Source organism: Indicator indicator, chromosome 21, assembly GCF_027791375.1.
Source record: "Indicator indicator isolate 239-I01 chromosome 21, UM_Iind_1.1, whole genome shotgun sequence".
NCBI classification, from domain to species: domain Eukaryota; kingdom Metazoa; phylum Chordata; class Aves; order Piciformes; family Indicatoridae; genus Indicator; species Indicator indicator.
The window spans coordinates 14561482-14587465 of NC_072030.1; the positions used below are offsets into that span (position 1 = coordinate 14561482).

At 39.5% G+C, this 25984-nt stretch overlaps 2 protein-coding genes across 3 annotated transcripts; both read right to left on the reverse strand.

Annotated features, from left to right (window-relative positions):
* Window positions 1-860: 860 nt before the first annotated feature.
* On the reverse strand, window positions 861-13541 carry TSG101 (tumor susceptibility 101). 2 transcript variants are annotated; one of them, XM_054390506.1, is made up of 10 exons: window positions 13458-13541; window positions 9601-9685; window positions 7734-7799; window positions 7155-7318; window positions 6548-6674; window positions 5594-5660; window positions 3895-3986; window positions 2874-3076; window positions 2325-2564; window positions 861-1182 (listed from the first exon to the last, which is right to left on the reverse strand). In XM_054390506.1, the coding sequence occupies exons 1-10, from the start codon at window positions 13497-13499 to the stop codon at window positions 1093-1095; spliced, it is 1176 nt and encodes a 391-aa protein (XP_054246481.1). In that variant the 5' UTR covers window positions 13500-13541; the 3' UTR covers window positions 861-1092. The 2 variants fall into 2 exon arrangements, with proteins under 2 accessions (XP_054246481.1, XP_054246480.1); XM_054390505.1 differs by having other exon boundaries at window positions 3895-3989.
* A 1059-nt stretch (window positions 13542-14600) lies between these two features.
* Window positions 14601-25904, reverse strand: UEVLD (UEV and lactate/malate dehyrogenase domains). Its single transcript, XM_054390301.1, has 11 exons — window positions 25849-25904; window positions 25157-25219; window positions 24267-24430; window positions 23200-23335; window positions 21673-21797; window positions 20971-21076; window positions 19998-20168; window positions 18911-19084; window positions 18190-18274; window positions 17437-17560; window positions 14601-15779 (listed from the first exon to the last, which is right to left on the reverse strand). Exons 1-11 carry the CDS (start codon window positions 25859-25861, stop codon window positions 15615-15617), a joined length of 1326 nt encoding a protein of 441 aa, XP_054246276.1. The 5' UTR covers window positions 25862-25904; the 3' UTR covers window positions 14601-15614.
* Between the last annotated feature and the right edge of the window lie 80 nt (window positions 25905-25984).

The following is a 25984-nucleotide window of genomic DNA, read 5'->3' on the forward strand; positions in this document are numbered from 1 at the left end:
ATTCTGTGATAAGGAAGAATTAATTGTGTCATTAATACTTTGAAACACTACACCTCATTATGATGAAGAGGGAAAAGCCTCATTCTTGGCTTTCTAGCATTAGGACATAGCATGCAGCTTCAGAATGGAAACACAGCCCCTGATTTAAGAGCAGGGTAGATATTTAGTGTGGACTGCAGCTGGTGATAACTTTGCAAAATAAAGCATTTTAGAGGAAGCTTAAAGTGCTTCTCAAGAAACATCAGTAACAAAGGAAAAGCTGCAGCTACTCTGCTGCTTTCTCTTACATCCATGAGACCAAAATAGCACCTGGAAAGAGCACACAGCAATAGTGACTGAGTAATCACGTTTGATGGTACGAAGTAATTTGCTAAGTTTTCCAAAGGATTCAGAGGACTTGCAAGTCTCATCCAACTTTTTAATATGAATTCCAACCTCTCCAGATCCAATGGTAACGGGAAAAGCTGTAGAAGAAGTGCTGATTTTTGAGCCCAGCTGATTACTTCAGTTTTCAAGCTAGCTTTGCTGAGGCAGCCTGTAAAAGTGAATGGAGGCAGATAGCAGCATGCTGCTGAGAGATAACAGGACCAGCACCAAGAATCCCTGCAGCACTCCATGCTGGGAGATGCTCTGTACAACACACCCTCTTTTGCAGACAGCAGAGTGTTTAACCACCAGGCCCATGTCACTACAGCTCTGTTCCAGCTAACAGAGCCAGGACCCATCCTTCCTGTGGCATTCTGGTGTGAAGTGTTTGCTGCCTGGCCGATTGTGCAAACAGGTATGGTTAAGCTGACACTGCATAAGCCAGGCCTGCTTGTAAAGAAAGCACAATGTAACACAGGGCTGTAGAGGAAGAAAATATGCAACAAGTTTTATTCAGCATAAGTCCACCAGCACAAAGATTACAGGAGTTAGAAAGTGCATTAATAAAAGCTAGTCTTTACCAAAAAGAAAATATATTATTGATTCAAAATATCTTACACTTGAATGATGTAATAACTTATTCTGGGCACCTACTGATTAAGAGAAATATCAAGAGAATGGCTGCTTCACAAGGAAATCTAAACTTCCCCACTGAAGTCTGAGAATTTAGTAGAGATCACTGAGTCCAGCAGTCTTCCTGGCTTTCTGCATCAATGCCCTCAGCTGGAACTGCTTACGGGACAGAAGACGTACATGCTGCAGGAAGAAAGAATAAGGAGAGCTGGCTATTGGCAAAGGTTTGATATCATTGTAATGACACTGCAAACCAAATTTCCAAAGCATAACACATTCCATGGCCCAAACAGGATGTTAAGTTTTCTGGAAACACTGAACACGTTAGGCTGCTAAATGCTAATTTCCTGACTTAAAATGACTTGCAGATGCAATCACTATGGTGGTTTGGGGTTTTTTTTTTTGGTGGTTTTAATTAACTCTGCACATATTCTCAAAGAGAAAAGTAGGAACATGTACTGCAAGGTGAAGTCGGACTAATGTACTTCCCACGAGGCATAGAACGATGCTTGTAACAGTAGATAAACAGAACTAGCAGGCTATGCAAGAAGGAAGCAAAAAGTTTCTCTGTAGTGTGCTGTACACTGGATGTTTAAAGCAAAGCTTGGGTGGTAACTTGGGCAAAAGCTCAACTGTTAGAAAAAGGAAAGACTGGTAACCCTTGTTACCCAGTGGCCCTAGTACAGACTATTAACACTTCTACACAGTGACAATGTTACTCTGACATACAAATGAGTACCTTTATGCCACGTTAAAAAAACAAGAGAGTTTGTAATCTTTTCAAAATAACTTTTTGGGTTTTATTTCATGTGCCATCACCATGCACAGAAGTCCAAATGGAAGGTTATTAGATCAGACATGAAAACTTTCAGCATTAAGGATAGTGAAGAAAGGGAACAAATTATCTAAGGTCTCTGCTAGAGACCCAAAACCACCTGGCTTTCCCTGGTACCCCCTTATGATTCTAACACTCCAGTGGCTGCCTCAGCAGAGGCTTCCACAGGCTGTATGGAATATTCCAAACACCCTTCCAGTTAGTCTCCCCTGAATCAGCATGCAAGCCCAATGGGAAGCTAATGATAAATGACTTTGTCTCTATAATGCTTTTCAAATTGGTCTTTTATCTTAATTCTGAAATTCCTTTTTTGAAACTTACATTCATCCTAACTATTCACATCCTTACAGGATCCTCTTCAGTGAATTGATCACTAACATTAACAAAGATGAACAAAAGAGTTCAAAGTCTCTGAACACATTTAAAATGCACAATGATTTTTTTAAATGATATATGCACAATGATGTTTTTAATATCCCAAGAAACCTACCTTCAAAAAGACATCTAGATCTATCACTCCACGTCTCAGTGCTTCTCCAAGATAGAAGATGGTATCTTCAATTGCATTTTCCTCTGCGTATAAGTTCAGGATCTGCTTGTAAAGTGGTGCTGTAGGAATAATAACTTCATCTATGTCATTATTTTCTGACTGGTTTTCCATTTTCTCTAAGGCAGAACTGAGCTCCTCATCCTTCTTCTTGAGAAGTTCAATGTTCTTGTCAACTTCAGCCTAAAAGCAATGAAGATGTTTACTTCTAAGGTCACCACTGACATTTTTCATAGGGAGGATGGGACCACAGTGGAATACTGTTCCTCCACCACTAGCAATGACATCTGTAAGTCACATGCAGGACAATGCATTTTATGGTCACTGCTGTGTCTGAACACATGCACCTGAACCGGGAAAGAGAATATATATATATTCAAAAAGCAATACACTGGAAGCTTTAGCATTCCCATTATGCTTAAGAATTAATTGCATGCTTTTGTTCACCACTAGGAATATTCAGACACAGAGCAGTGTTTCATCTCAGCTTACCACTTCTTGATCCAAGCGAGTCACCATCTCTTCCAGTTTCTGGTGTCCTTTCTTCAGGTCCTCTTCTGTCCGTTTCAAGGCGTTGAGCTCAGCTTGGGCACGATCCATTTCTTCTTTCATCCTCCATCTCAGTTTATCACTCACTGCTGAGATCAGGGATGCTCGAATGGTATCCTCACTGATAGTTCCATCTCTGCTGGGCCCTGCACAAGAAAATTCACAAGCAGAAAATTAAGTCTCACCTGCACTGGCTTCAGTATAAAGCCAGCCTGACACAAAAGCGTACTTTAGCAATACAAGATGGTAAAATTGTTTCCCATAATAATTTTCAGAAGCAGTGAAGAGACAAGAGACAAGGAGTTTATTCACTGGTTAGGAGTTCCTGTTTAAGGCAGACAATTGTAAATATAAATGTTTCAAATCAAAGCAAAAAAGGTCTGATTTCACTTCAAGAATAGCGTTGTCATGATTTCAGTTATTACTTACTTCACAAAATTCATTATTCTCTACTCATTATTCTAAGCCAGAATCAGCCAACAGTTCTGCATTTCTCCCACCCCAATAACCCTCACTCTGGGAGGTTTTATGCAAGGATCATTTTAATAGTAAAGTAGGACTGAGAAAAATAAAATGAAATCACAGTACACCTAACAATGCAAGTTCACACAGACATGCCAACAGATAGGATGGCACATATAAACATATAAAGGATCATTCTAACACAGCTCAGACAGATTTTCTGTATCTTCTTACACAGCATGAACCCTTAGCATTTTCTGCCACTTCTATAATTAGCCCAGCTTGGGGAAGATTCTATGGCACATAGTGATTAAATACACAGAGCACTAAAACCCTTAACCTTTACTAGGCAGAGTCTGGTTTCAGAAGTGACCTTACAGAATCATCAAACTAGTAGCTGCATCAGAAAGGTGATTCATGGCAGATGATTGAACAGAAAAAGCCTGCAGGACTGTTTGAAAAAACAGGTATTATTAAAAACTTAGGCTACTTTGCTACTCACCAACAGTAGTCACAGGGGGCTGAGAAGGGTAGTACTGAACACTGGTTGTTGCTGGAAATGGAACACCACCCGGATAAGGATAGTTTGGGTAGCTGCTTTGACAAGGAAAGATACACCAATGTTATGTAACTATTTGTACCATCCATGTATATTAACTTTGAGAATATAAGAACAGTTAACAGGATGACTGCTGAACTGCTTTAGGTAAGCCTAAAAATGTGCAAAATAGGGCTGCAAGGTGAAATTCCTTCAGAAATTCTTAGCCCTGCTCTGAAGGATAGCAAACTGTTAATTTGTTGCCTGGAACAACCGTGAGACAAGATAACAGGACAGTCTATAATACCTCTCTAAAATACATTTGCTATGACTTACAAGCATCTGCATGCAGCTAAGTATTCACTATGGCTATAAGCAAACAAAATGGTCGAGAAAAACATGCAAAAGATAAAAGAAATACAATCAGTACCTCTCTAGATATCTGCAGATTTAGTACTTCTTAAAAACTTTGTTCATTCAGGAATGGTTTTATAAAGAAGTTCTTGTGCTAGTTACTTTTATACAAACATTAGGAGCACTTTAAATAAAGATATTTAGGAAGAAAAAAAAATGCTCTAAGAATTTATCAAAACCTCATTTGTCACTTAGAATCATAGAATGGTAGGGGTTGGAAGGGACCTCTGAAGATCATCGAGTCCAACCTCCTTGCCAAAGCAGGATCATCTAGGGCAGGTCACACAGGAATGTGTCCACATGGGTCTTGAAAATCTCCAGAGGAGACTCCACAGCCTCTCTGGCCAGCCTGTTCCAGTGCTCCATCACCCTCACTGTAAAGAATATTTTCCTCATGTTGAGGTGGAACCTTCCATGTTCTAGTTTGTATCTGTGCCCTTCCTAAAACGTATCATTCTGTCTTCCTAATGCTTACAGGAGTTTAAAATTTGGAGGAGGATGATGATTATTTAATTAAAAATGTTCTATATTACAGCAACTCCTTATATGCTCCCAACAAAATCAAGACATAAGTATATTCATAATAAAATGTATTTATTATGATGTGAAAAAATGTAGGTACCCACTAGGAGGCAGCAATCAGTATCTCACTGTTTGCTAAAACAGAACTACAAGTCTTCTGGAAAAGCTTTATCCTCAACCATTATGTGATATACTTAAAGAACAAGTCTTGGTTTATATTAATAAAAAGCTTTGAAAATCATTTTGTGCCCTTTAAATTCTCTTCAGGTGTTCTGAATTAAGTCCATACTTATGCTGGAGTCAAGGTTTGTATTAATCCAGCAATTCACTGTTCTGAGTTGCTAAATACAGGCTTTGATACTAAATACCCCAAACAACAGTAATAAACCCCCCTTAATTGTCAGGGTACTTTTCTTTCTATACCATGTAAAGATATAAACCTTATAAACCCAAATCTATGAGTGAAGGAAAGTAACATCTGGGAGATGGGCAACAATTTGCAAAACATGTTAATCCCCCAAGTATATTGTGTGTGAAGCAAGCAACACTAAGCTAAACCTTTCTCTAATTCTCTTTGGCTGTTCACAAGAATTCAGTCCTCACTTTCAAAACCCCTGCTAACACAGCAATTACACAACAAATCTACCATAAGAAAACATGACTAAGAGTGGATACTGTTCAATGAAACTGTCTTCTATAAACAAGGATGGTTCAGAGGGGTTCTTACCTTGGGTTAGGAGTGCTTCCTGCTGGATAGGCTGGTATTCCACCTGGAATGCCTGGCACATAGGAACCTAAATAAAATAATGATTTTGCCTGGTTTTACTTTCCAGAAGTTTTGTATATTTTAAGATCACATACATAGTAAGCTGCAGTTAAGATGCTTTTCAAAATATACAATACAGGCCATGGTCTCTATTAAAACTATGCTTGTACTGACACCCACTGTTCTTGGAACATCAGAAAAGCAGAATCACCTACTCCTCTTACAGGTAGGCTAGAGCTGGACAAGCTAAAAAGTCCCAAACATTTACCTTCAGCCAGCTATCCCTAATGGTCCCATTTATGTTTCCTATCCTGTTTCTCATGTGTTAAGAAACCAAGACCTCATAATTTCCAGCAGAAACCATTTTTAACTAATGAACAGTACTCCATCTTCTCAGATGGAACACTATGACCTGATAAAAGCTGTATTTCAATAAAAACCAGCATTGAATTCCTAGGATTTTCTGTTTCTCACTTCCCTTCCCCCCCCCCCCCATTCCAGTCTTTCAAAAAAGATGCCTCCAGAAGGCTAAATAAATAAAATACTTCAGAAGTTTTGAGAAGAAAATAAATAAATAACTATATATACAGTTATCTGAATAATCTTTTTTTTTTTTTTCAGGATATCTCTGGTTGTTTTGAAGGACCTGGGGAGAGCTGTTTGTGTGCTTTGTTTTGTTTTGAAATATAAATGCAATTTTTTTCCCTCCCTCCCAGAAGCCAAAACCCCAAAACCCCACATTCTTCTAACAAGAGTTTGCAAAGATGAAGTACAGCACAGGTGAATTCATGAGCCAGCATACAGGAAGTCATTCTAGAGCAGAATGCATCATTTGTTGACAAACTACATGGAGTAACAATCACTTCAGGATATTATTAGGAGTAACTGTAGAAATTAGTAGCCATGACCACTTACTAGTTGGTGGACCGGTAGCCTGGTATGGTGAGTAGCCTGATGAAGCAGTGGGCCGAGAAAAGACTGGAGGCTCCTCAGCAAACACAACAATCATGACCTGGATCAATTCCAGCAAGTCTGACTGGGGCTGTGAGGGTAAGCAAAGACAAAGAGAACTGCTACAGAACAGTTTAACAGACTGTAATAACAAAATGTTGCCATTCCATCAGCTCTCAAAAGCCATCCTTTTATTTCTGAGGTTTAAATAAGCAAACAAATCAACAAATGTGTATATTTAACAAATCAACAAATGTGTATATTTAACTTCCTTTCTGGATTTCTTTACACATACCAAAGGCAGCCAGCTGGTGTTCAAAATAGTGGAGCAAAATACAGCTGCAGCAGCATTTCCACTCAGAATAAATTGGGCAACACATGGATCTGTATCAAATGTAGGGCAATAAGTGACTGAAGGTGACTGTGCAATGATGGATTACAGTAATGTTTAAAATACTTAAATCCACTTTCCAACAGGAAAAAAAGAACAGGTCATTGAGTTTTCAGACATTTAAATTTCATACATCATAAAGCTTCAGCAATCCAGGAATTTCAAGTTCCCTATACTTACATATTTCCACTCATGCAGATAAGGAAGATATATCTTTCCATTTGCATCAACATGCTTCCCAGTTTTTATTGTCATAGAGCTCGTGGGTTTCACAAAACAGATTGGGGGGTTGAAAGGGTAGGTGTCCAGCAGCCACAAGCAGATTGGGATGTTGTATGTGTTACCTAGAAAAAATATTTGCAAAGATTTTAAGAGTTATTCCACTGTCCTCTTGTATCCAGATTTGTGAAAAACTCCTAAACCAAAAAAATTCAACTGCATAGAGTCAGAAGCTGAAGCCAAAATCTACTAATAACACCTAAAGTACTCAGAATATGGCGATGAACTCAACATTCCTCAGAAGAATTTAACTTGGATCCATGATTACCATTGTGCAGAGCTGTACAGCACCGAAGCAGCAAAACTCAGTATTAAACTTTAATCCAGCAGCAAAATAGCAAAGAATTTCTTTGAAACATCATACTTTTGACAAGTACAGGACTTCAGGAAAACAGTGATCACAGAAGCAGTGAAGTTGAGATAGGACAAATCTAAAAATTTGGGACAATAATGGTGGTGGTGATAACAGTAACTGCATACCTCTGTAAGGCACAGGAATGGTTCCACTGAGGCTCATCAACTCCCTAGATGAGCCATCATTAAACACTGGAAGGGAACAAACAGTATTGTTAAAGCAAACATCTGCCACAAGCATCTCTGCTCAGGTTACTCCCCACCTATGTATTAGTGTAAGTTTTCAGAAGTGACAGAGACAAACTCAGTTTGAGAGGTTCTGCTCTAGTACAGTTATGGACTAGCAAATGACTGTCTACAGTCAGGTAACTGCTTATGGAAAAGGTATTTCTGAGAAATGAAGGACTAATTATTGCTAAACCACCTTTGCCGCAAATAAAACTGCTTCCTCATTCAGGGACAAAGTAAACCATGCTGGAATCACAGAAACTGCACATCACACACACGGCTGCAAAGGTAGGCTGAACTCAAACTTATTTAAACCACAACTGTCATTTCTGGATTACAAAGAATTCCTTATGTTTGCTTCAAACAAATAGGTCAGTGAGAATACTGAAAATTACTGGGCCACAGGCATTTATGACATCATCAGTAAAGGTAGTTTAACCACACAGTACCAGACTGAAAAGGAAGAAGTGCCATATCTCAACCTCAGTTCACTAACTGCACAGGAACTGCAACCTCAGTTTACTGAGTTGCTGTTTTCTCATTCAGTTTTCTCATACTTTCAATCCAATAAATTATATCTTCAGCTGAATAAAGTAAATTCTGCTAACAAAGCTTTCATTTTCCTAACTTCACCTAAAAGTTTCTTGCCATGCTTCAAAGGTAGCTTATCACGTCCAATTCCTTTTGTTTTGTAAAGGCAGGTAGAACATGCTGGGACTTAAATGGGGGTGTGTGTTTCATTATTGATATAAACCTGAAAACCATCTCAGCAGCAATGTAACCATTTCCTTGTTGCTCCTTTCACTGCTCCAAATAACATCAATTATCTGCAAGTGGTTCTATGCTCAGCCTTCCCCCAGCAGCTTAGTAAGAGTTAGGTAACACACAAATGGGCTTCCTGTTGCAGCTCAGAGCTATCTGGGATTTGATCCCTATCATTATGTACACACTACTCCAGTCACAGTCCTTTTGCTGTATTTTGATTCTCCAGTCACTGCATCAATTTTTATTTCTGTGACAGCTGCTGACCTGCAGCTATTCAAGTCAAAACTATTTTTTTTTTTACCCGTTTGTGTCCTTTCTTAATACTTCTCAATCCAGACCTAGAAAGCAGAAGACTGATCATGCAGTAGTAAGATAAATTAGCTCACAGATGAATCCCACAGGTTGAAAGAGATGGTCAGGAGGATGACCTGAGCAGTTATGCTGGCTCACTGTGTCTTGTGAAACCATGCCCTCAGGACCTGGAGCTGACCCTAGGTATCATCTTTGTTTAATGCACTCAAATATATTCAGAGTATTTAAAACATCTAACAGTGACTGTCATCATTAATCTACATTATGAATCCCCTCATTCCAATTTTATACATATCTGACTCTTTCCTTCATAAAGACTGCCACAATTACTGTAAATGATTTGTTCAATGATTTACAGTTCTTTCCAAAGAGAACTCTACAACAAAAAACCTTTGCTGAATCTGTAAGATACCAGCAGTCTCAGCACACCAACTTATATGACCTCACTGAGCAATGAACTAAAACTTAAGCTGTAAAAAGCACAATACTTTTCAGCACATCACTCAATAAATACAGAAAGGTTCTTTTAGAACACAACTGTGTTTCTAAGGAAGTATTGATGTAGAAGAGCAAGAAGAGAAGCTCAAACTGTTTTCTACTTTTATTCACCTTTTGCCCCACAAAAACTACTAAATATATCTAAACTATCAGCAATTCAGTTCACAGATTTTCTCATGCCCAGACTAACCATATGAATCCATGACAGGTTTGAGGTCCTTGTACTGAGTGATAACACTGGTTGTCTCCTGTACAGTTAGGTCTCTATACTTGTACTGGAAAAGAAAAGAGAAACAGTTACTTTAGACACTAAATTTTCAGTGTAATTTAATTTTATTTTATCCAACAGATTCCATTTATGAGAGCTTACACTGAGATATGAGCTGCCTTCTCCACTGTTATTTTGGAATAAGAATTTATTTCTCCATATTACTTAACTGAACACTGCCTATATAAAACTTACAAAACTTTAGTAAGGTGTTAAGATGCTTTTAGGGTTCCTGCATCAAGTGATCTGGGGAAAGCTATTGCATTTTCATTCATGTTCTACCATAACCAATAGTGGACTTTAAAACCTCACATCTTCAAACAAGCATCAGTGACATTCTGAACGTGCCTGATAACACAGCTATCTAGGATCTGAACCTCACTGACATCTTTCACAGCACTTTCCAAAGTATCACAGTATTTGACAAACACTGATGAGTGTTTTCATGTAATTAAGCAACCAAAAGCAGACATTTCAAGGTAGAATATTATCAGTGATAATACTGGTTTCATCCCCTTCCCTTTGCCAGGAGCAGGGAGTAACTCATAGCACAGATCTGTAAGCTACAGATACAGTACTACAGAATTTAAGTCTCAGAACTATAATCCACAGGCAACAAAAGAGATGTTCCTGGGCAACACTGAGCTGGTTCACCATATGGTGAAGCTCTTTAACCTTGTGGCCATTCCTCCTGGTAACTACCATTAAAAAGAAAAGCTAACAACGTAGGCCCTTTGCAATACTTTTCTTGTAGTAAAACGTAAAAACCATTTACAAACTTCAGATGTCTTAGGGAACATAGGGAGCATCCTTTTGTTCAACCATGGCAGGAAGACAAAGGGCCCAACACAATGAAATGTGTCTGACGCCCAAAGCACACAGATGTTAACATCATCTGAACAAATTAATTCAGACATTATCCAAAGTGTGGTGCCACAGCTAAAGGTCACCTTTACTACAACAAACACTCATGAGTTGTGAAGTTTAGAAACTAACTCTTCTTCCTGTTCTCTACAGAGATTGACATGGATGCTACTCCTGGGCATGGTAACTCTCATTTAATGAGCAGAGGTGAATACATGATGCCACTTCTCAAAACACCACCTTAGTCTAAAAAAAAAAAAAAAAAAAAAAAGGCACTTGTGCTTCGGGGGATGCTGTGACTTATCTTCCTGAAACGACCAAGGTAAAGCCATAAAGCCAGTCTGCAAAACACTGCTCTGTGAGAAAGCAAACAACCTCTGCAGCAGGGATGCATGTGCAGGGAGGCAGCAGTGTAGAGGTTAATCAGGGAGAGGGCCAGGGCAGCCCGAGGATGCTGTTGTGATGAGGGGTTGCAGCAAAACCTCTCAGCCCCTTCTGGAAAGTGGGTGCAGGACTGAGAGCATGCAGGAGGACACAACAGAGGAGACAGCTTTGCTAGCTTTTGAGTACACTCCTCCCTTCTTCCACAACATCTCACAGAAGCGAGAAACATAGCAGGCACTGCTAGAACAGGGAGACAGAGGTCTGAGAAGCTTTGATTAGGCCAGACACAGACTGGCAGCACATACCCACACCACCAAATGTGTTACTACAGTACAAATGAGAGCATGGCACCAGCTGCTCTGAAAAAAGGGGGCCATTTTGTAGGAATATACCTTATGGTGCAGGCTACAGGCTCAAGGAGATTGGTATAACCACTATTAAAAACAGAACTGGATTCTACAACAGAAGCTCTTAACAGGCACATGCATTCAGAGTCAGGATTTAACTGCACTTTTGGCACAAGAATCTCAAGTCAGTTTAGTCAAGGAATAAATAAAACAATGCTGGCCTGTCCAGCAGACATACTGGAAGCCTGGTATACAGTGGTTTATAGGGCTGCTAAAATCCAGATTTGATTATTCAGGGTGCTTTTAAAAATTAGGCGCACCTGAAAATTTAAAAAAAAAAAAATCATACATCTCTTGAAACTAAGAAAAGGAGTATTGCTGCAATTAGTTTTTACGCCTAGTGATGAATAATTACTTAATAGATGTAAGCTTTTAAGGTTCCAGCTACTGCTACAAGCAAAATGAAGTGCTACATCAGCTATTAATTCCAGTATTCAGATCCAGTTAAGCACACAACATCAAAGTTCTGTGTATGAAAGTGAAGTACAAAGCAGTTTCTCCTAGTGAGAATGATGGCTTTTCTAAATTGTTTTATTGTTTAAAGCATGGAGTGTACTCTCTTGTGCTCACTCCTCTTTTTCACTCTCAGGAATACTAGAATATGAAAGGGAAATCTTTTCCTGTATTCATACAGCAAGTAGCTCTGTATTTCCAAGAAGTTTTAAAATCTGTTAAGAAAAGACAAGATCTTAGTGATCTCTACAAAGGTAAAGCTGATTCAACTGAATTCTTAGTTTCTAAACTGTTTTCTCCTCCATTCTCAGATGGCACATGCATCCTCCTCATTTTACACATCAAGGAACAGATCACAGAGAGATGAAGCTTTTCAAGATCAGTCAGCAGGTATATAAGTTAAGTGCCTATGTTCATTCAAACTAGGGCTTAACTTTTACTATTTCACATACTGAACTATTCAACATGGGAAGTATCAGAAAGCTTCCCTTTGTAGAACAGAAAGTGCAACTATTTTTTGAAAGAAAAAAAACCACTGTAGTGAAAAGGCAATTTCATACTCATCAGCTATTAAGTACACTTCCTACATAATTTGAGCTTGCCTACACAAAGGCAGACAACAGTATAAAACAGGACAGTGTGGGGAAAAAGGAGACATATATATACACACACAATCAGTACGTCAGCCCTCATTTTCAAGCTGCTAAAACAATTTTCTTAGGATTTCATGCAGGTTAAAGACCGTTTAGTAAGATTTCTTCAGTTTTGATCAGATCCTTGCCTATAACACTTAATTTTATAATTGCGCAAATACAATGATCATGTTATTAAAAAAACTCCCCCCAAAGCTGTAACTCCCCTTAAGTATTCAGCCTCAGGGGTTTTCGTTTCAAGGTGCCGGCTCTGTATGATTCAGTGATTAAGGATTTACCTTTAAAGAGATTTTCTTGTTCTCTTAAAGAAGGGTCATGAAAATCCCACCCTCATCCTAGTCAATGAAGTTGAACCCGCCCTCCACCTTCATTTAAATTCAAGTGACGCTATACAACCCAACAATCCACACCGCAGCTCTGATCACCTCGACGCACGACCCCCTCAGCTAAGCGAATGGTTTCTATTCAGCTTTCACTGGCAATATCCCAACCCACAACTAAACTTTCGTAGCGGTACAGAGTGACGTATTTTAGGTTCTGATGCACTATACAGCCCTTTACAAATCACACTTCCCTTTACAAACTAACTCAATTCTGCACCTCAAGTCTGCAGGTGACCTGACACAGACTTTCTACCACTGCTTTGCCTGGCCGTCATCCCTAACCCCTTGAGCTCTCCGTAAGCTGCCGGTCCCGTAGAAAGCCGCAGGCCGGCGAGTGTCCATGACCGTCCGTGAGGAGAGAAAGGGAGCCCACCGCTCCCGGGGACCAGCGCCACGGCTGAAGGAGGCACAGGGCCGCGCTCCGTCCCTGGCCCATGCCAGGCGCCTCGGCCCCACGCCGAGGACAGGACTCAGCTGCTCCCCACCCAGCTGAGACTGCCACCGCCTCGGCCCAGCGTCTGCCAGCGAGGGCGGCCCGCCCGATGCGCCAGGCAAGACAGAGGCGGCCCGCAGCCACCCAAGCCAGGCCAGCGGGGAGAAGAAGGAGTTCTCGATGTCCCCGATCGCGCCGCTACCTTGGTGAGCATCTTCTTGAGCTGGCTCTCGGAGACCGCCATGGCAGCCGGCCCCTCCTCCACTCCCGGTGCCGCTGCCACACACCAGCCTGGCCCGGCCGCTTCTCCCCGCCCCTACATAAAAACAGGAAGCGGCTGCGTGCCCGCTTCCGGCAGCGACGGCCGCTTCCGCCCGGCCGTGACAGCACTTCCGTCAGAGGACGGGCGAGAGGCAGGCAGCGGGTCGGCCGCGCCTGGGCCGTGTGCGGAGAGCTGAGCGCAGCCTGCGAACAGGACGGAGCTGCTGGACCCTGTACCGCCCGGCGGAACCCAGTGTTCTGCCAGCACCTCCACCGCTCCCGGCTGGCAGCCGCTCCCCGCCCTGCCCTCAGCGACGCCGCGCCCCTGCAATACTTCGTGCATCCAAAGTACTTCAAGGAACGTCTAAAAATCTCTTTGCAGTGCAGTTTATTGTTAAAAAGTATTGCTGGGAGTTAATTTCCCGTGAGAATGTAAAGTGCCGTCTCCCACCACAGTGAACGAGCTCAGTCTTTTAGTTGTTTTTCAAAGAATACAAATAGGAGCAATAAGCCACATTTAGTCACTTTACAGCATCAACAAGCTAAAAAACATCCCTCAAAGATTTTGCAGCTTTTTATGGTTAAAACTATGCATTAAAAATAACCCTTACAATGAAAAATACCTTGACTAGTCACTTCAGAATATGCTCAACAGATCAAACACAGGACCTTGAAAAACAAAGTAAAACCATAATTCCATTCTGTTTGTTACAGAGTAAGAGAAAAAATTCAAATCCCAAAGCCCAGTCATGATGGTGGTTGTTTTTTTTGGTATAGCAGCAAAGTTGGTCACCTGCAGCCATCACTGATTTTGTCCTATCACTGACCACAAAGAAGGAAAACAGTATAAATCTGAATTACTGAAGTTTTTCTTCCTTTCTATTTTATTTTAATTCTGAGATAATATAAACTCAGAATTCCTTGTTAGTTTGGCTCTGAGAGATACAACTGGAAGGCACAAAGGAGTGTATCTGCTCCAACAGATCCTACTTTTGCTTAGGAAGCTCCATCAGTATTTACCCAGTTACACCTCAAAACAACCATGGAATGACATTTCTAAGCTCACACAGCAGGAGCAGAGCCCACATCTCTGCCTACATCATGATGCTGAGATATAACCAGGATGAATACAGTCTTTTACAAGCATAGTGAATCAAGAAGTTATAACTCTCCCAAAGGTCTTTATCTTAAAAACATCTCCTTTGCCATTGCTTTTCCACCTTGGCCTGCTGCAAGGAGGGTTATAGGTTGCTTTCTCGAGTAGCTGTGTTCTCCTCAGGCTGATGTACAGCTCAATGAACACAATTTGGCTTTGGATCAAGGCCTGAACTCACAGGTATTTCTGCATGAGGTCACTGTGAGATTTCACTCTTTATTTGAGGCCCACCCCATCTCCTCCCTTTCAGGAAGAGCATCTGTTCCAGCACTGCACAGGGTAAGAGAGTAGCATGTGTGTACTGACTACTGCAGATGCTTGAGCACTCTGAACGTCCTTACAGAATAACAGCAAACAATCATGACCAGAAAGTCTCAGGTCTGGATACTGCTAATGTCCTGCTTTTAGCTTTTTTGCACTTAGTAATAAGCAACAGTCCATTGACATAAGAGCACCTATGATAAGCATGAAAGATCAAGCTATAGAATTGCATCCCCCATGCCCTGAGGAGCTGAGTGTGACCATATTCTGGACAAGCCTCTAATGCAGCAGGTAAAAAACAGTTCAGCTGGAGCTTCTGCAGAGCTGGATAATTTGCTCTCCTAGACTGTCCCTTAATGAGCTGCAAAGAGCTAACAAAACCCCAAGGACCAGGCTACAAGTAGTAACAACCAACTACAGGCAAAAGTCACCTGGATTTAAGTAAAACATTCTTGCACGTTACCCTGCTCATTTTGGCTACCAAAAGTGCATCTCTCAAACAAGAAATTACTGTGCAGTGCAGCATCAAATAATTTAAACCCAAATGGAGAAAGCACCTTTTAGAAGGGAAGTAAAACACCTTCTTGCTTTATGTGTAAATCCACGTGTACCAAGCAAGCCTTTCTGCCTAGCAGATCCACGACTGCAGTGAGCAGACCCCGTGGCTGAGGTAGTGCTTGCTCACAGTTTCAGTTGCTGCTGGAGGTCATGGATTGATCCTGCACTGCTCTGCAGTTTTTCCTGCACTAGTGAATCATCTTCTAGTTTGACCATTTCAATCACTCCATTGGCTCCAAGAACACAGGGTAGACTTAAGAATACTTCACTGTTTATACTGCAACATCCCTGAAACAAAATGCAAAGATGATTGTCACAGTTACTTATTTCTGCTCCGAAGCATAGAACTACACAACATAACTTGATTATATGAATTAAGCAAGGATGTTTAGGACTTTTTAGGATATCAGGTAGTGATAGGACTAGGGGGAATGGAATGAAGCTGGAAGTGGGGAGATTCAGGCTGGACATGAGGAAGAAGTTCTTCACCATGAGAGTGGTGAGAGCCTGGAATGGGTTGTCCAGGGAGGTGGTTGAGGTCCCATCCCTGGAGGTGTTTAAGGCCAGGCTGGATGAGGCTCTGGCCAGCCTGATCTAGTGTGAGGTATCCCTGTACATGGCAGGGGGGTTGGAACTAGATGATCCTTGTGGTCCCTTCCAACCCTGACTGATTCTATGATCCGTCATGGGGCATGCTTTGTATAGGTCAAAATCCATTTGGTTTAGATCCTGTGCAATGGATTACTGTATAGAAACTGTAAAATATTACAGTACAGAGAAATAAAAATATTGAACCATGCCACACTTAGAGGAGTTTCCCAAAACAGATACACTAAACCTCTAGCATGTAAGCAAAGTTCATACTACAAAACAGTTTCTTAGGTAGAACAAGCAAGGACACTTGATAGTACAGTATCATTTGTTCTTTTAGGAGTGAACAAAAGAAAATTTTAAATGCAGTCAAAGAGAGCTATCTGGGGAATATTTCTTGAGTACTGATCTCATATTCATTCTGTCAGAGACTTCATTAAACTTGTAGCCCTAGAATTCAAATACACCCTGTAGATTTTGGTTATTTTTAGGGTTAATTTGGTTATTTGGTTTATTTGGTTATTTGATTAATTTTGGGTTAATTTGGTTATTTTTTGGTTAATTTTAGATTCTGTAGTTACTCTGCAGTTTAAGAGACTTGTCACTCTGCATTTGGTTCACAAACAATTCAAAACTTTACTTGAAAACATAATGATGAAGTGAGGTTTGTGTCTATTTCATAGACATAAGCAGCTGGCTCAGGTTCCCTGCACTGGGACATGGAAATCTCCCTTCTGAAGCCTGTCAAAAGCCAGGAGAAGTAAATGTTTCTACATGACTTTCTTCCTCATATGAGATGACTTGATGCTTTAATGAAGCCTCTTAATATAAACTTTAAACAATATTCATTCTACAATTCTAAGTTAAATTCAGCTTCAGAATCTTCTCCTTGCTGTAAAGAAGTAAAGAAGCAGCTACTTCATAGCTGGTCAGATAAAATGTTGGCAGAAAATGCATTTTAAATTTTCATCCAAAATACCTGAATGTTTTTATCCCCTGGCAAAACCTCTGTTCGGTACTAAGCACTTGGAAATGGTGACACACAAAGTGCTCTTCATTTGCTAAATCCAGCTGCTCCAGGGGAGCTGGTCAGAAACCGTGAATGTATTTTCCCTCTGGACTTTAATACTCTTGGGAGCATAATCCACTTTTAATATTGGCTTCAGATTAACATAAAAATGTATTTTTGCTCATTTTTGGACTAGCTTGAAAGCTGTTGTTGGAAGAATGTAACAGAAGTAGTGCTTCTTAGAACAGTTGCTTTAAATGAGCTGTTTGTGCTGCCAAAATTAATGGTCATACCCAGAATAATATAATCACAGTGCCAACCAAAAGCTATTAATAACACATTTACCTTTGCCAGAGTGGATACAGAATGAACCTTTCTTTTATCTTTCAGTATACTGTCAGTCAAATCAGCAACAGAGAGCCCAACAGACCAAGACCTCTGACCTTTTCCCTTTAGAACTTCCATAGCTCTATATAAACCAGGAAAAGGAGAAAAACATGAAGTTTAGATTTTTATTATTTCTATTTTAATTTACAGGTAAAACCCAAAAGACAAGTTAAGTGAACCATATATGAGGTAAAAAAGTGTACTGGAAAAATACAGTTCTGTTTTGGAAAAAACTCTGCTTTAGAGAGTTTATGTGTGTTTTACCCACACTAGTAACAATTCTCTTTTCTGTCAAGAGGTGTAACTGATATGAGGCTAAATCAGGTAAATTGATCAAAACATGTGCCTTGCTTTGAAGTAAACTTCCACTCGAGCTCTGAGATAAGTGTGCTGGAAAGCTTGTCTACTTTTTTTTTTTGTTTTAAAACACACAAACTGGCACCTGTAATATTTCAGTGTATATTCTACAAAGCTTGTCTTACCCTTAGATCATCACAGGCACAACATTATTATTTCAAACTTCATAAAAAACAGTGGGCCTATTACATGTATCAAGGGGAATGACAGCCAGACCTACAATTTCCTGTAAACTCAGTGTGTGAACATTTTAGAGCAAACTTTGTCCTCTTCATAGACAGCTGAAGGAAAAAAAAACCTCTGCAATCATGAAGTGTGTAAACACGAAGACAATACAGACTGCAATGACATCACCTGTTAGCCACTGTTTCCCATGAGTTACGAGCAGCCACTGCTTCTGTCTGATTTGCAGCTGAATTACAACTGGTCCACGATGGCACTAAAAAGAAACAACCAACATTTAAATGCACATCTAAACAGTGACTACAATAAGCACCAGATAAGGTAAGAAGAATTAGAAAACCAAAACCCCAAATAAACAATAATTAAAAACTCAAGTTTTCCAATCTTTCTTCCCCCACAACCACCCAAATGTAGTTATGGCTTTTTCGGGTTCCCTAACATGCTAAAATAACACAATAGTAGCACCTGGCCAGAACACTTGCTTAAAAAAAAAAGTAACATGTAGTAATTCTTACTACAGCAGTAACCTACTATATATTATACCACATTTCCTTCCTCCTCTAGCACCTCTAACCTATGTTCTTGTACCAAATAAAAAGCAGTTGAATTTTCTGGGTTTTGGGGTTGTTTTGGTTTGTTGTTTTTTTTTGTTTGTTTGTTTGTTGGTTTTTTATTTTTTACTGTGACAAACATCAAATACTTTTGCTACCATTCCAGTTCTTCAGTCTTGGGAACAGACAAAAATTGTATTATTTAGAACCATTATTATGAGAATTTAGTGCCCTGCTATGCCCTATGTCCATTACTTTTCTTAATTATCCTCTCATAACTCAATTACTTAAGCACTTCCAGGATATTATATGCTCACAGTCATAATAAAGTGTGACTTTACCTTTGTCTTCCCCTTGTTCACCAATAATCCAAGCATCTTTTGCTGGGACCTGTGATTTCAAAAGGTTTGCCAGTATATACTGAAATCTCTCTGTATCCAGGTTGGTACCTACTCCAATCACTCTGCTTTTGGGAAATGCACTCAGCTTCCATGACACATATGTCATTACTTCAACTACATGTGAAAGAAAAAGGCATTGACAATGAAGGACCACTCAAAATTCAGCACAATTGCAAACCTATGACTCGCAATCACAAAAACCCCAGGACCAACTTGTTCACTTTAAAAAAAAAGTTTTAAGCATGTAAGAACATATCAGTGGTTTATTTCAACCTAAAACACCAAATCAGGTGGGGAGGAGGTGAAGAAAATTCACAGCCCACATAAAGTTTTAAGAGAAGTCAAGTGAAATTTCAAAATGAGTCACCACACCAAAAGTCTCACATGCTCCTAAATTTAATTCAGCCAATGTTTAATTTCTTTTTATTTGCAAGCAGTCTCTTCTCCCTCTCCACAGCCCTAAATGATAGGGCAGGCAAGCACTACTTGAAAAACAAGAAAGGGTTGTCTTCAGTGTATTTCCAGGACAGAGAGGCTAGCACTTACTTCTTTTGCTTTTAAGTAATGTTTTTGTTTTGTCTTAGGTTCACAATACCACTGACCCAAAACCAAAATATTGCTGCAGTATTTACTATCAAGACTGTATTCCGTGTTAAGAAATCTGATCATGAGAGGCACAGCACACATGTATCTATCTCTACTGAACAGGAAAAATGTATACATGACACAACTGACAAGACAACAGCCAATGAATACTAATCTTGGAGATGCAGCCAGGTTGAAACTAGATACAGAAACACACAGGAATACATACCTTCATACAAAACAAAGTATACTATTTTCTTTTATCTTGGTAACAGTAAAGAAAAAACCCTCAAAGACAGTGTCCTGCTCAAAGCTGAAAAGGAAAACATCTTTCAGAGTAGCAAGAATTTTTGACTGGGTGCATTTGGCATTAATGTATTTTCAAACAGGCCAAAGAGAAAGTCAGCTGGGGCACAGAATATTAGGCCACAGACTACCATACCTGGGTGAGAAGCAACAAGGAGAACACAGTTCTGACTATAATGGGATACTGTAGGGATAATTCCTCTGAACAAATCCACATTGCTCTGTATGGCATCAAGGTAAGTCTGAGCATTACCCAGAGAATTAACTGTGAGTACCACAACTTTTGAATCAGCTGAAGCAGAAAAATCTGGAAATAAAAGAAAACATAATTTAAATATTTATGTTATTCATTGTGTTTTGGATGGAAAACAAAGAGCTGTCCTAAACACAAAACTATAGTATCCAGCTTAATGCGGGATTCTCCAACCCCTGTATCTCCCAGTGTGGAATCTGGGACACTTCCATAGCACCACAGATCTCCCACCAAATACTGTCCCATTTCATAGATAGCAAACATAGAAGGCAGACTGCAAGGGCTCAAGAGCAGAAAGCAGAAAATATCCAGATGGGGTTAGCAGATAAACTTTGCCAAGATTTCATGGCTAGAGAGAAAAAAACGTTTTTATTCCCATTTTTAAAGAAGAGGAAAGATTTTTACTCCTTTATCTGAGGCTTCTATAATTTTGTTCTTATAGCTCAAAGGCATGTAGAAGACCATAAAAAGCATTAACACTCAGTGTAACTTGGTTAGCATTTGTAGCTAAATAACTGAAGCCTTAGGCTGCAAGCTATGCACTTTCACCTTCTGTATTTCTGTGTGAGTCCAGTTTCAGCACTACCCTCTAAACCTGGCAGTACACTCATACACTTCTACCTCTATAAACAAAATGAAAAAAAGGCTGAATTAAAAGCAATGCAAGAGTTGCTGAACCTTTCCAATTTTACTCTGAAAAGATGACAGAAAGCAAGGAGCTATAAAAAGACAACAGCATTTTAAAAACAATGTCCTATATGCAAGAGCTTCTGTATCTCCTCAGGTGTCCCACTCTCATCAGAATGAGCACATGCAGGACAGAACTTGCCCCTGTTCCAGAAACAACATCTAATACCTTTGCTGATCTCTACATTTGGCAGAGCAAAAATCTCCAAGTCCATGGTCCCTCCTTTTGCTGCACCTTCAGAAAGATCCAAAAGAACCACCTTGTCTGCAGCACCCTGTATGAATAAAAACAATGCAGATCAACAGTAAAACCCCAAACTTGTTCTTGTGGGGTGAGTAATAAAAACCAGTATTGCTCCAATTCCAGTGTTTGCTGTACTGTGCATGAAACAAAATTACTGACAAATCACAAGAAAAATAATTTAGTTTAGTGAGTTTAATGAGGAAGTAACACATTACAAACCCAAAAAGCTCACAACACCACCTCTGGGAAGTCATAAATGTTGATGTTACTGTTGTCTCAGAGCATATATAGCCATAATAAAGCACAGACCATCTATAGACTGTCCTTTTACAGGGGACCAGGAGATCCCAATTGGAAGAGGCTACCACTCAGGCAAGAATCCTTTAACTAAGGGGTTTCAAAATACATGATTTCAATATTCAATACTCTTTGCATTTAAAAAGCTGACTGAGAAAACAGGACAGAAACTAACACTTCCACGTGGCCACACGTGAACTGAAGAGGCAAATGAGATAAGCAGTGACGTGGCTATTAAAACTGATGAGTTATTTCTACACATGAGGTGCTAAGAACTAGACTGAAAGCCTCTGTGAATGGAGTCTATTGCTTTTAGTAATAATGATGTACCTTCGCTGCAACTGCCAGCACACAGGCAATGCCAAGATCTCCAGCCCCAACAACAGTAATCTTGTTAAAACACCCTTCAGTTTTGCCTCCACCAAACTTACTCTTTGATTTCATGTCAGTCTCTCCTGCAGTTAAAAACAAAACCACAAAGTTACATGCTGGTCTACACTGTATCAATACAAGTATTGCTGCTTGATTAAGGATCATGGTTGTGCCAGAGTTCAACCAAATTGCTTAAACCTCTTCAAAACAGAGGTCAAGCTGAACCACTGACAATTCATCACAACTTGCAAGGTGTAAAACACAAACACTCCTCTCTGGAGAGGAACATTTTTCACCAAGTAGAAATAACAACAGCAAGAAAATAACAACAGCAAGAAGCTAGACACCAAGACCATACAACCAATACTCCTTTTGCTACTGTTACAGATATGAATATATAACATGGCCATGACAGTTGTAAAAGATTTCATACTCTGAAGAGACATGAAAAATGATGAGACATGAAAAATGGATTTGGAATAAAATGCAACAATCTGAGGTTGTTTAGCCAATGGTATTGGTAACAAAATGATTCTCATTCCAAGTGTAACACAGAGATTTTTAACAGAAACATTGATTGCCTAGTAATGTGAATTGTGTGCACATGTGTGTGCTCACGAGCGTGTGCGTATGCAATTACCAGAAGGAGTATCAGGAAAAGGTTAAAAGAAAAGGTTTGCACCACTTGCCACAGATCATCAAGTCATAGAATTGTTTTGGTTGGAAAAGACCTCTAAGGTTGAGTCCAACCATCAAATCACCATCCATGATTTCAACAGTGAAGGAAGAAGACTGACCTGAAGAAAACGTGTCAAGATGCAAAAGAGGAGCACAGCCATAAAATACTCAGGTTAGATTAAACATAAGAACTGTCAAATTCAGAAATTGTGCTCAAGACTCACAACAGGTGAGATAAAGTAATGAGGCAAAAATGCCAGATAACTTTCACTCCTGAAGGGTATAAAAGACAAGGCCAAAATTAGCTTGTCCCCACAGAGCAAGAACCCAAGAGACATGGTACAGACTCAGCAGCTAGCACTCCTGTCTTCAATGTTGCACACCAGTGACTGTGGTCAGATGGGTCTTAGGCTTGCGACTGTAGATGTGAGAGTGTGAATAAGTGAGATCTGAGAGAACATCTGATTGTGACTGGGTAAAATTAACTTGCTTGTAATGAAATCACATTTCCTTTCCACAAGATCTCACACTGAGCTTTGCTGCAGTTGTTTCCAACAAATGAGTAATAGCAAGCCTACAGCACTTTTCAGTGGGCTTAAATGGGAACGTCCAAAATTAGCTGCTTACTCAGAGAATATGAGCTCTCTGTTCAAAAAGAGGCACTTTTAATTACAGAAAAACCACCAAACACTGTGGATGTGCAAGCACCACATATTAAAACTGTGTAGGCATCTTTATGATATCAAGTAATAAAAATAAATAAAACATATGAGAACATTACAAACAGATATATGAAAACATCCACACCTTCAGTAATCTTTGCAATGTAGGAGAGAAGTTCTGATTGCCTGGCTGCATCAGAAGATGACAGTGAATACAAAGGGAGCTCTTCCTCAAATTTTGCAATCATTTCCTTGATTAATCCAATGATAGTTGATTTAGGCTGAAATACAGCAAGACAGAAAACACCCCAACAGTTGACTTTCTGTTTCATGTAGTGGTATCAGCTGTAAGCTGCAGTAGTTTGTAAAGAACCGTGGCTATACAAAGTTTAATTAAGCTATAAATATAGACCCCCTTAAAGAAGAGAGAGAAAAACATCACTTTTTGAGAAGATACTTTCCAAACAGTAGTATAGATTAAAAGGAATTTAACAAAATGGAATTATAAAGTTAAAATTATGAGCACAGATAGTTTTTGAAGGCAGCAATGAATATATGGAAGCCTTTGATATAGCCACATCCAATATTAAAAATGGGACAAATCATAGCTCAAGAGAAGATAATTCAGTCAGACAAGCTTAACTGTCCAGAGTTTTGGCAATTCAGTCCTCCTTTGGGTAAACCACAGTGACATTAGTAGAAGTTCCCATGGGAATGTCCTATATCAAAAATGTAAAAATATATCTCTTCATTACATAATTTTTACTGGTCTGGCAGTCATATTTATGTAAGTTATTTAGTACAGTGCACAAGACCATTCAGCAACAGCAGTGGCTTTTGCATCTCTATGGCAATGTTTCAGAGTTCTGCTGAAAGAGACATATTCAACAGGTAGAAACTTCCACTGAACTTCTTTGAGGGATACTCCATTATTCACAGCAACAAAAGCCTCACGAGGCTTATGCTGCTTTGTAACAAAGCCAGTCCTTGTTTTCTTCAGTTTAGAATAATTCTCCTTACAATTGCTTACAACTTCTTTTACAAAGCTGTAATTTCATGAGACGTAACATCCTGCTTCCCTCTGCATAATGATTGTAACAAGAAAATGCAGAAAATGAAAAGCCCTGAACTCTACCCACTCCTCTCCATGGATATGATACTACGCCTTATTGCCAAAGACTTCCCTCCCCTGCCAGCCAATCCACCTCTTACATGGCTCCAGTTTTGCAGGTAGGGCAAATAAATCCTGCCTTGAGCATCAATGTGCTTTCCCACTGAAATGCCCATGTTTGCAGTTGGCTTCAAGAAGCAAATGGGAGGAGCAAAGGGATGAGAATCCAGAATCCACAGACGAACTGGTATGTTATAGGAATTACCTGTTCCAACACAAGATAAAAGCTGTTACTAACTTTGGCATTGAGAAGAGGCACTAAAAGCCAGGCATGTGTTCATGTGATTCATACTTCAAAATAACAAAGAAATAAAGCCTGACAGATCACTTTCTAGATTCATGCTGGAAAGTATTTATGTTACTTAGGCTAGTTAATAAAAACAGCTGAGTCTGGATCAACTTGAAATGCCACTGACTGTATCTTTCTTAATATAAAGATCTCTGTTGTTTTTTTCTCTCTCAGGATATTCTATCAGCCAATGGGTTCCCTTTTCCAGGCACATAACTCTCTTAAAGCTACCCATTTCATACTTATTTCAGGACTCAACAACTGAATCAAAGAGGCATGTATGAAGAGCTTTACCTCAGACATCAAGGGCTTTAAGTTAAAAATTTAAAATTACCTGCTAGCTATTTTTGGACACTGCCTATACAAGCATAGGGCTTATAGAGTTCATGCAGAAGATTTTGCCTACACTATCTCAAACTATATGATTTTTCAAATAGTTAATTGATTTACCTAATGAATATCACCTTATTTCTACATGAAGGCACTTGTTTATGCAGTAGGAGTGGCTTTTACCAGTTCATGCAAAAACCTTTATAGTTCTCTTTTTAAGATGCTGCACAGTGTATTGTTAAGTGGCACAACCCAATACATTTAACAATTAGATTCATTACTGGGAAGGAAATTATATTTCATTTGTCTTACCATACTTCACTGGAACAGTACCACTAAAATTCAGGAGATCCTTCTGGGATCCATCCTTGAAGGCTGAAATGAAATATCTGATTTTAAAAATCCTTTGAGATCTGGCATGGCAATCTTAGCCACAACTACCTATATCCACCACTATTTCTTTATTAGAAATCCAATTCACTGCTCCTTAAAGAATCAAGGCCAGTTACAAAGGTCCTCCCTCCCCCTGTAAGATAATTCCTTAATGGAATCTTAATGAAAATTGCATTGGTACAACTAAACATATCATTGGTCTGAAAACTCCTTGTCCTGGGTAATTCTGGTGTTGCAGGAACTTTCAGTTGGGCTTAGAGATTTTGGAAATTACACTTGTTAAGCTAAAGACAAGAAAACGCTTTCAATACAATCATGGGATATGCAAAAATGCTGTTACATATAAAGAATTTAAAATAACACCAATCTTCTATAATTACTGACAAAATAAAATGAAGTTTAGTGAGCTGATTAGGTTTTTGTATGTGTGGATTCTTGGAAGAGCTTTCAAGAACAATCACATGGCAAGAGAAATTTAACTGCAGGTCAAAGTAAAGATAGGAACACAACTGAAAGATATTCACACTGTTTAGATTCTATTATACACAGCCTGAATTTATAGCAAGCACAAATCCCAGAAGTTAGTTCAAAGTAACTGTATAATTTCTTACTGTATGTGTTCATGGAGAATGTGAAATTTGGGTAGGTCTCGTTAACATTCTTTAGTTCTTCTATGGTCAGGTCTCTGAACTTATACTGAAAAGGGGGAGGAAAAAAAAAAAAAAGTTTAACTTCAAAGGCTTCTTC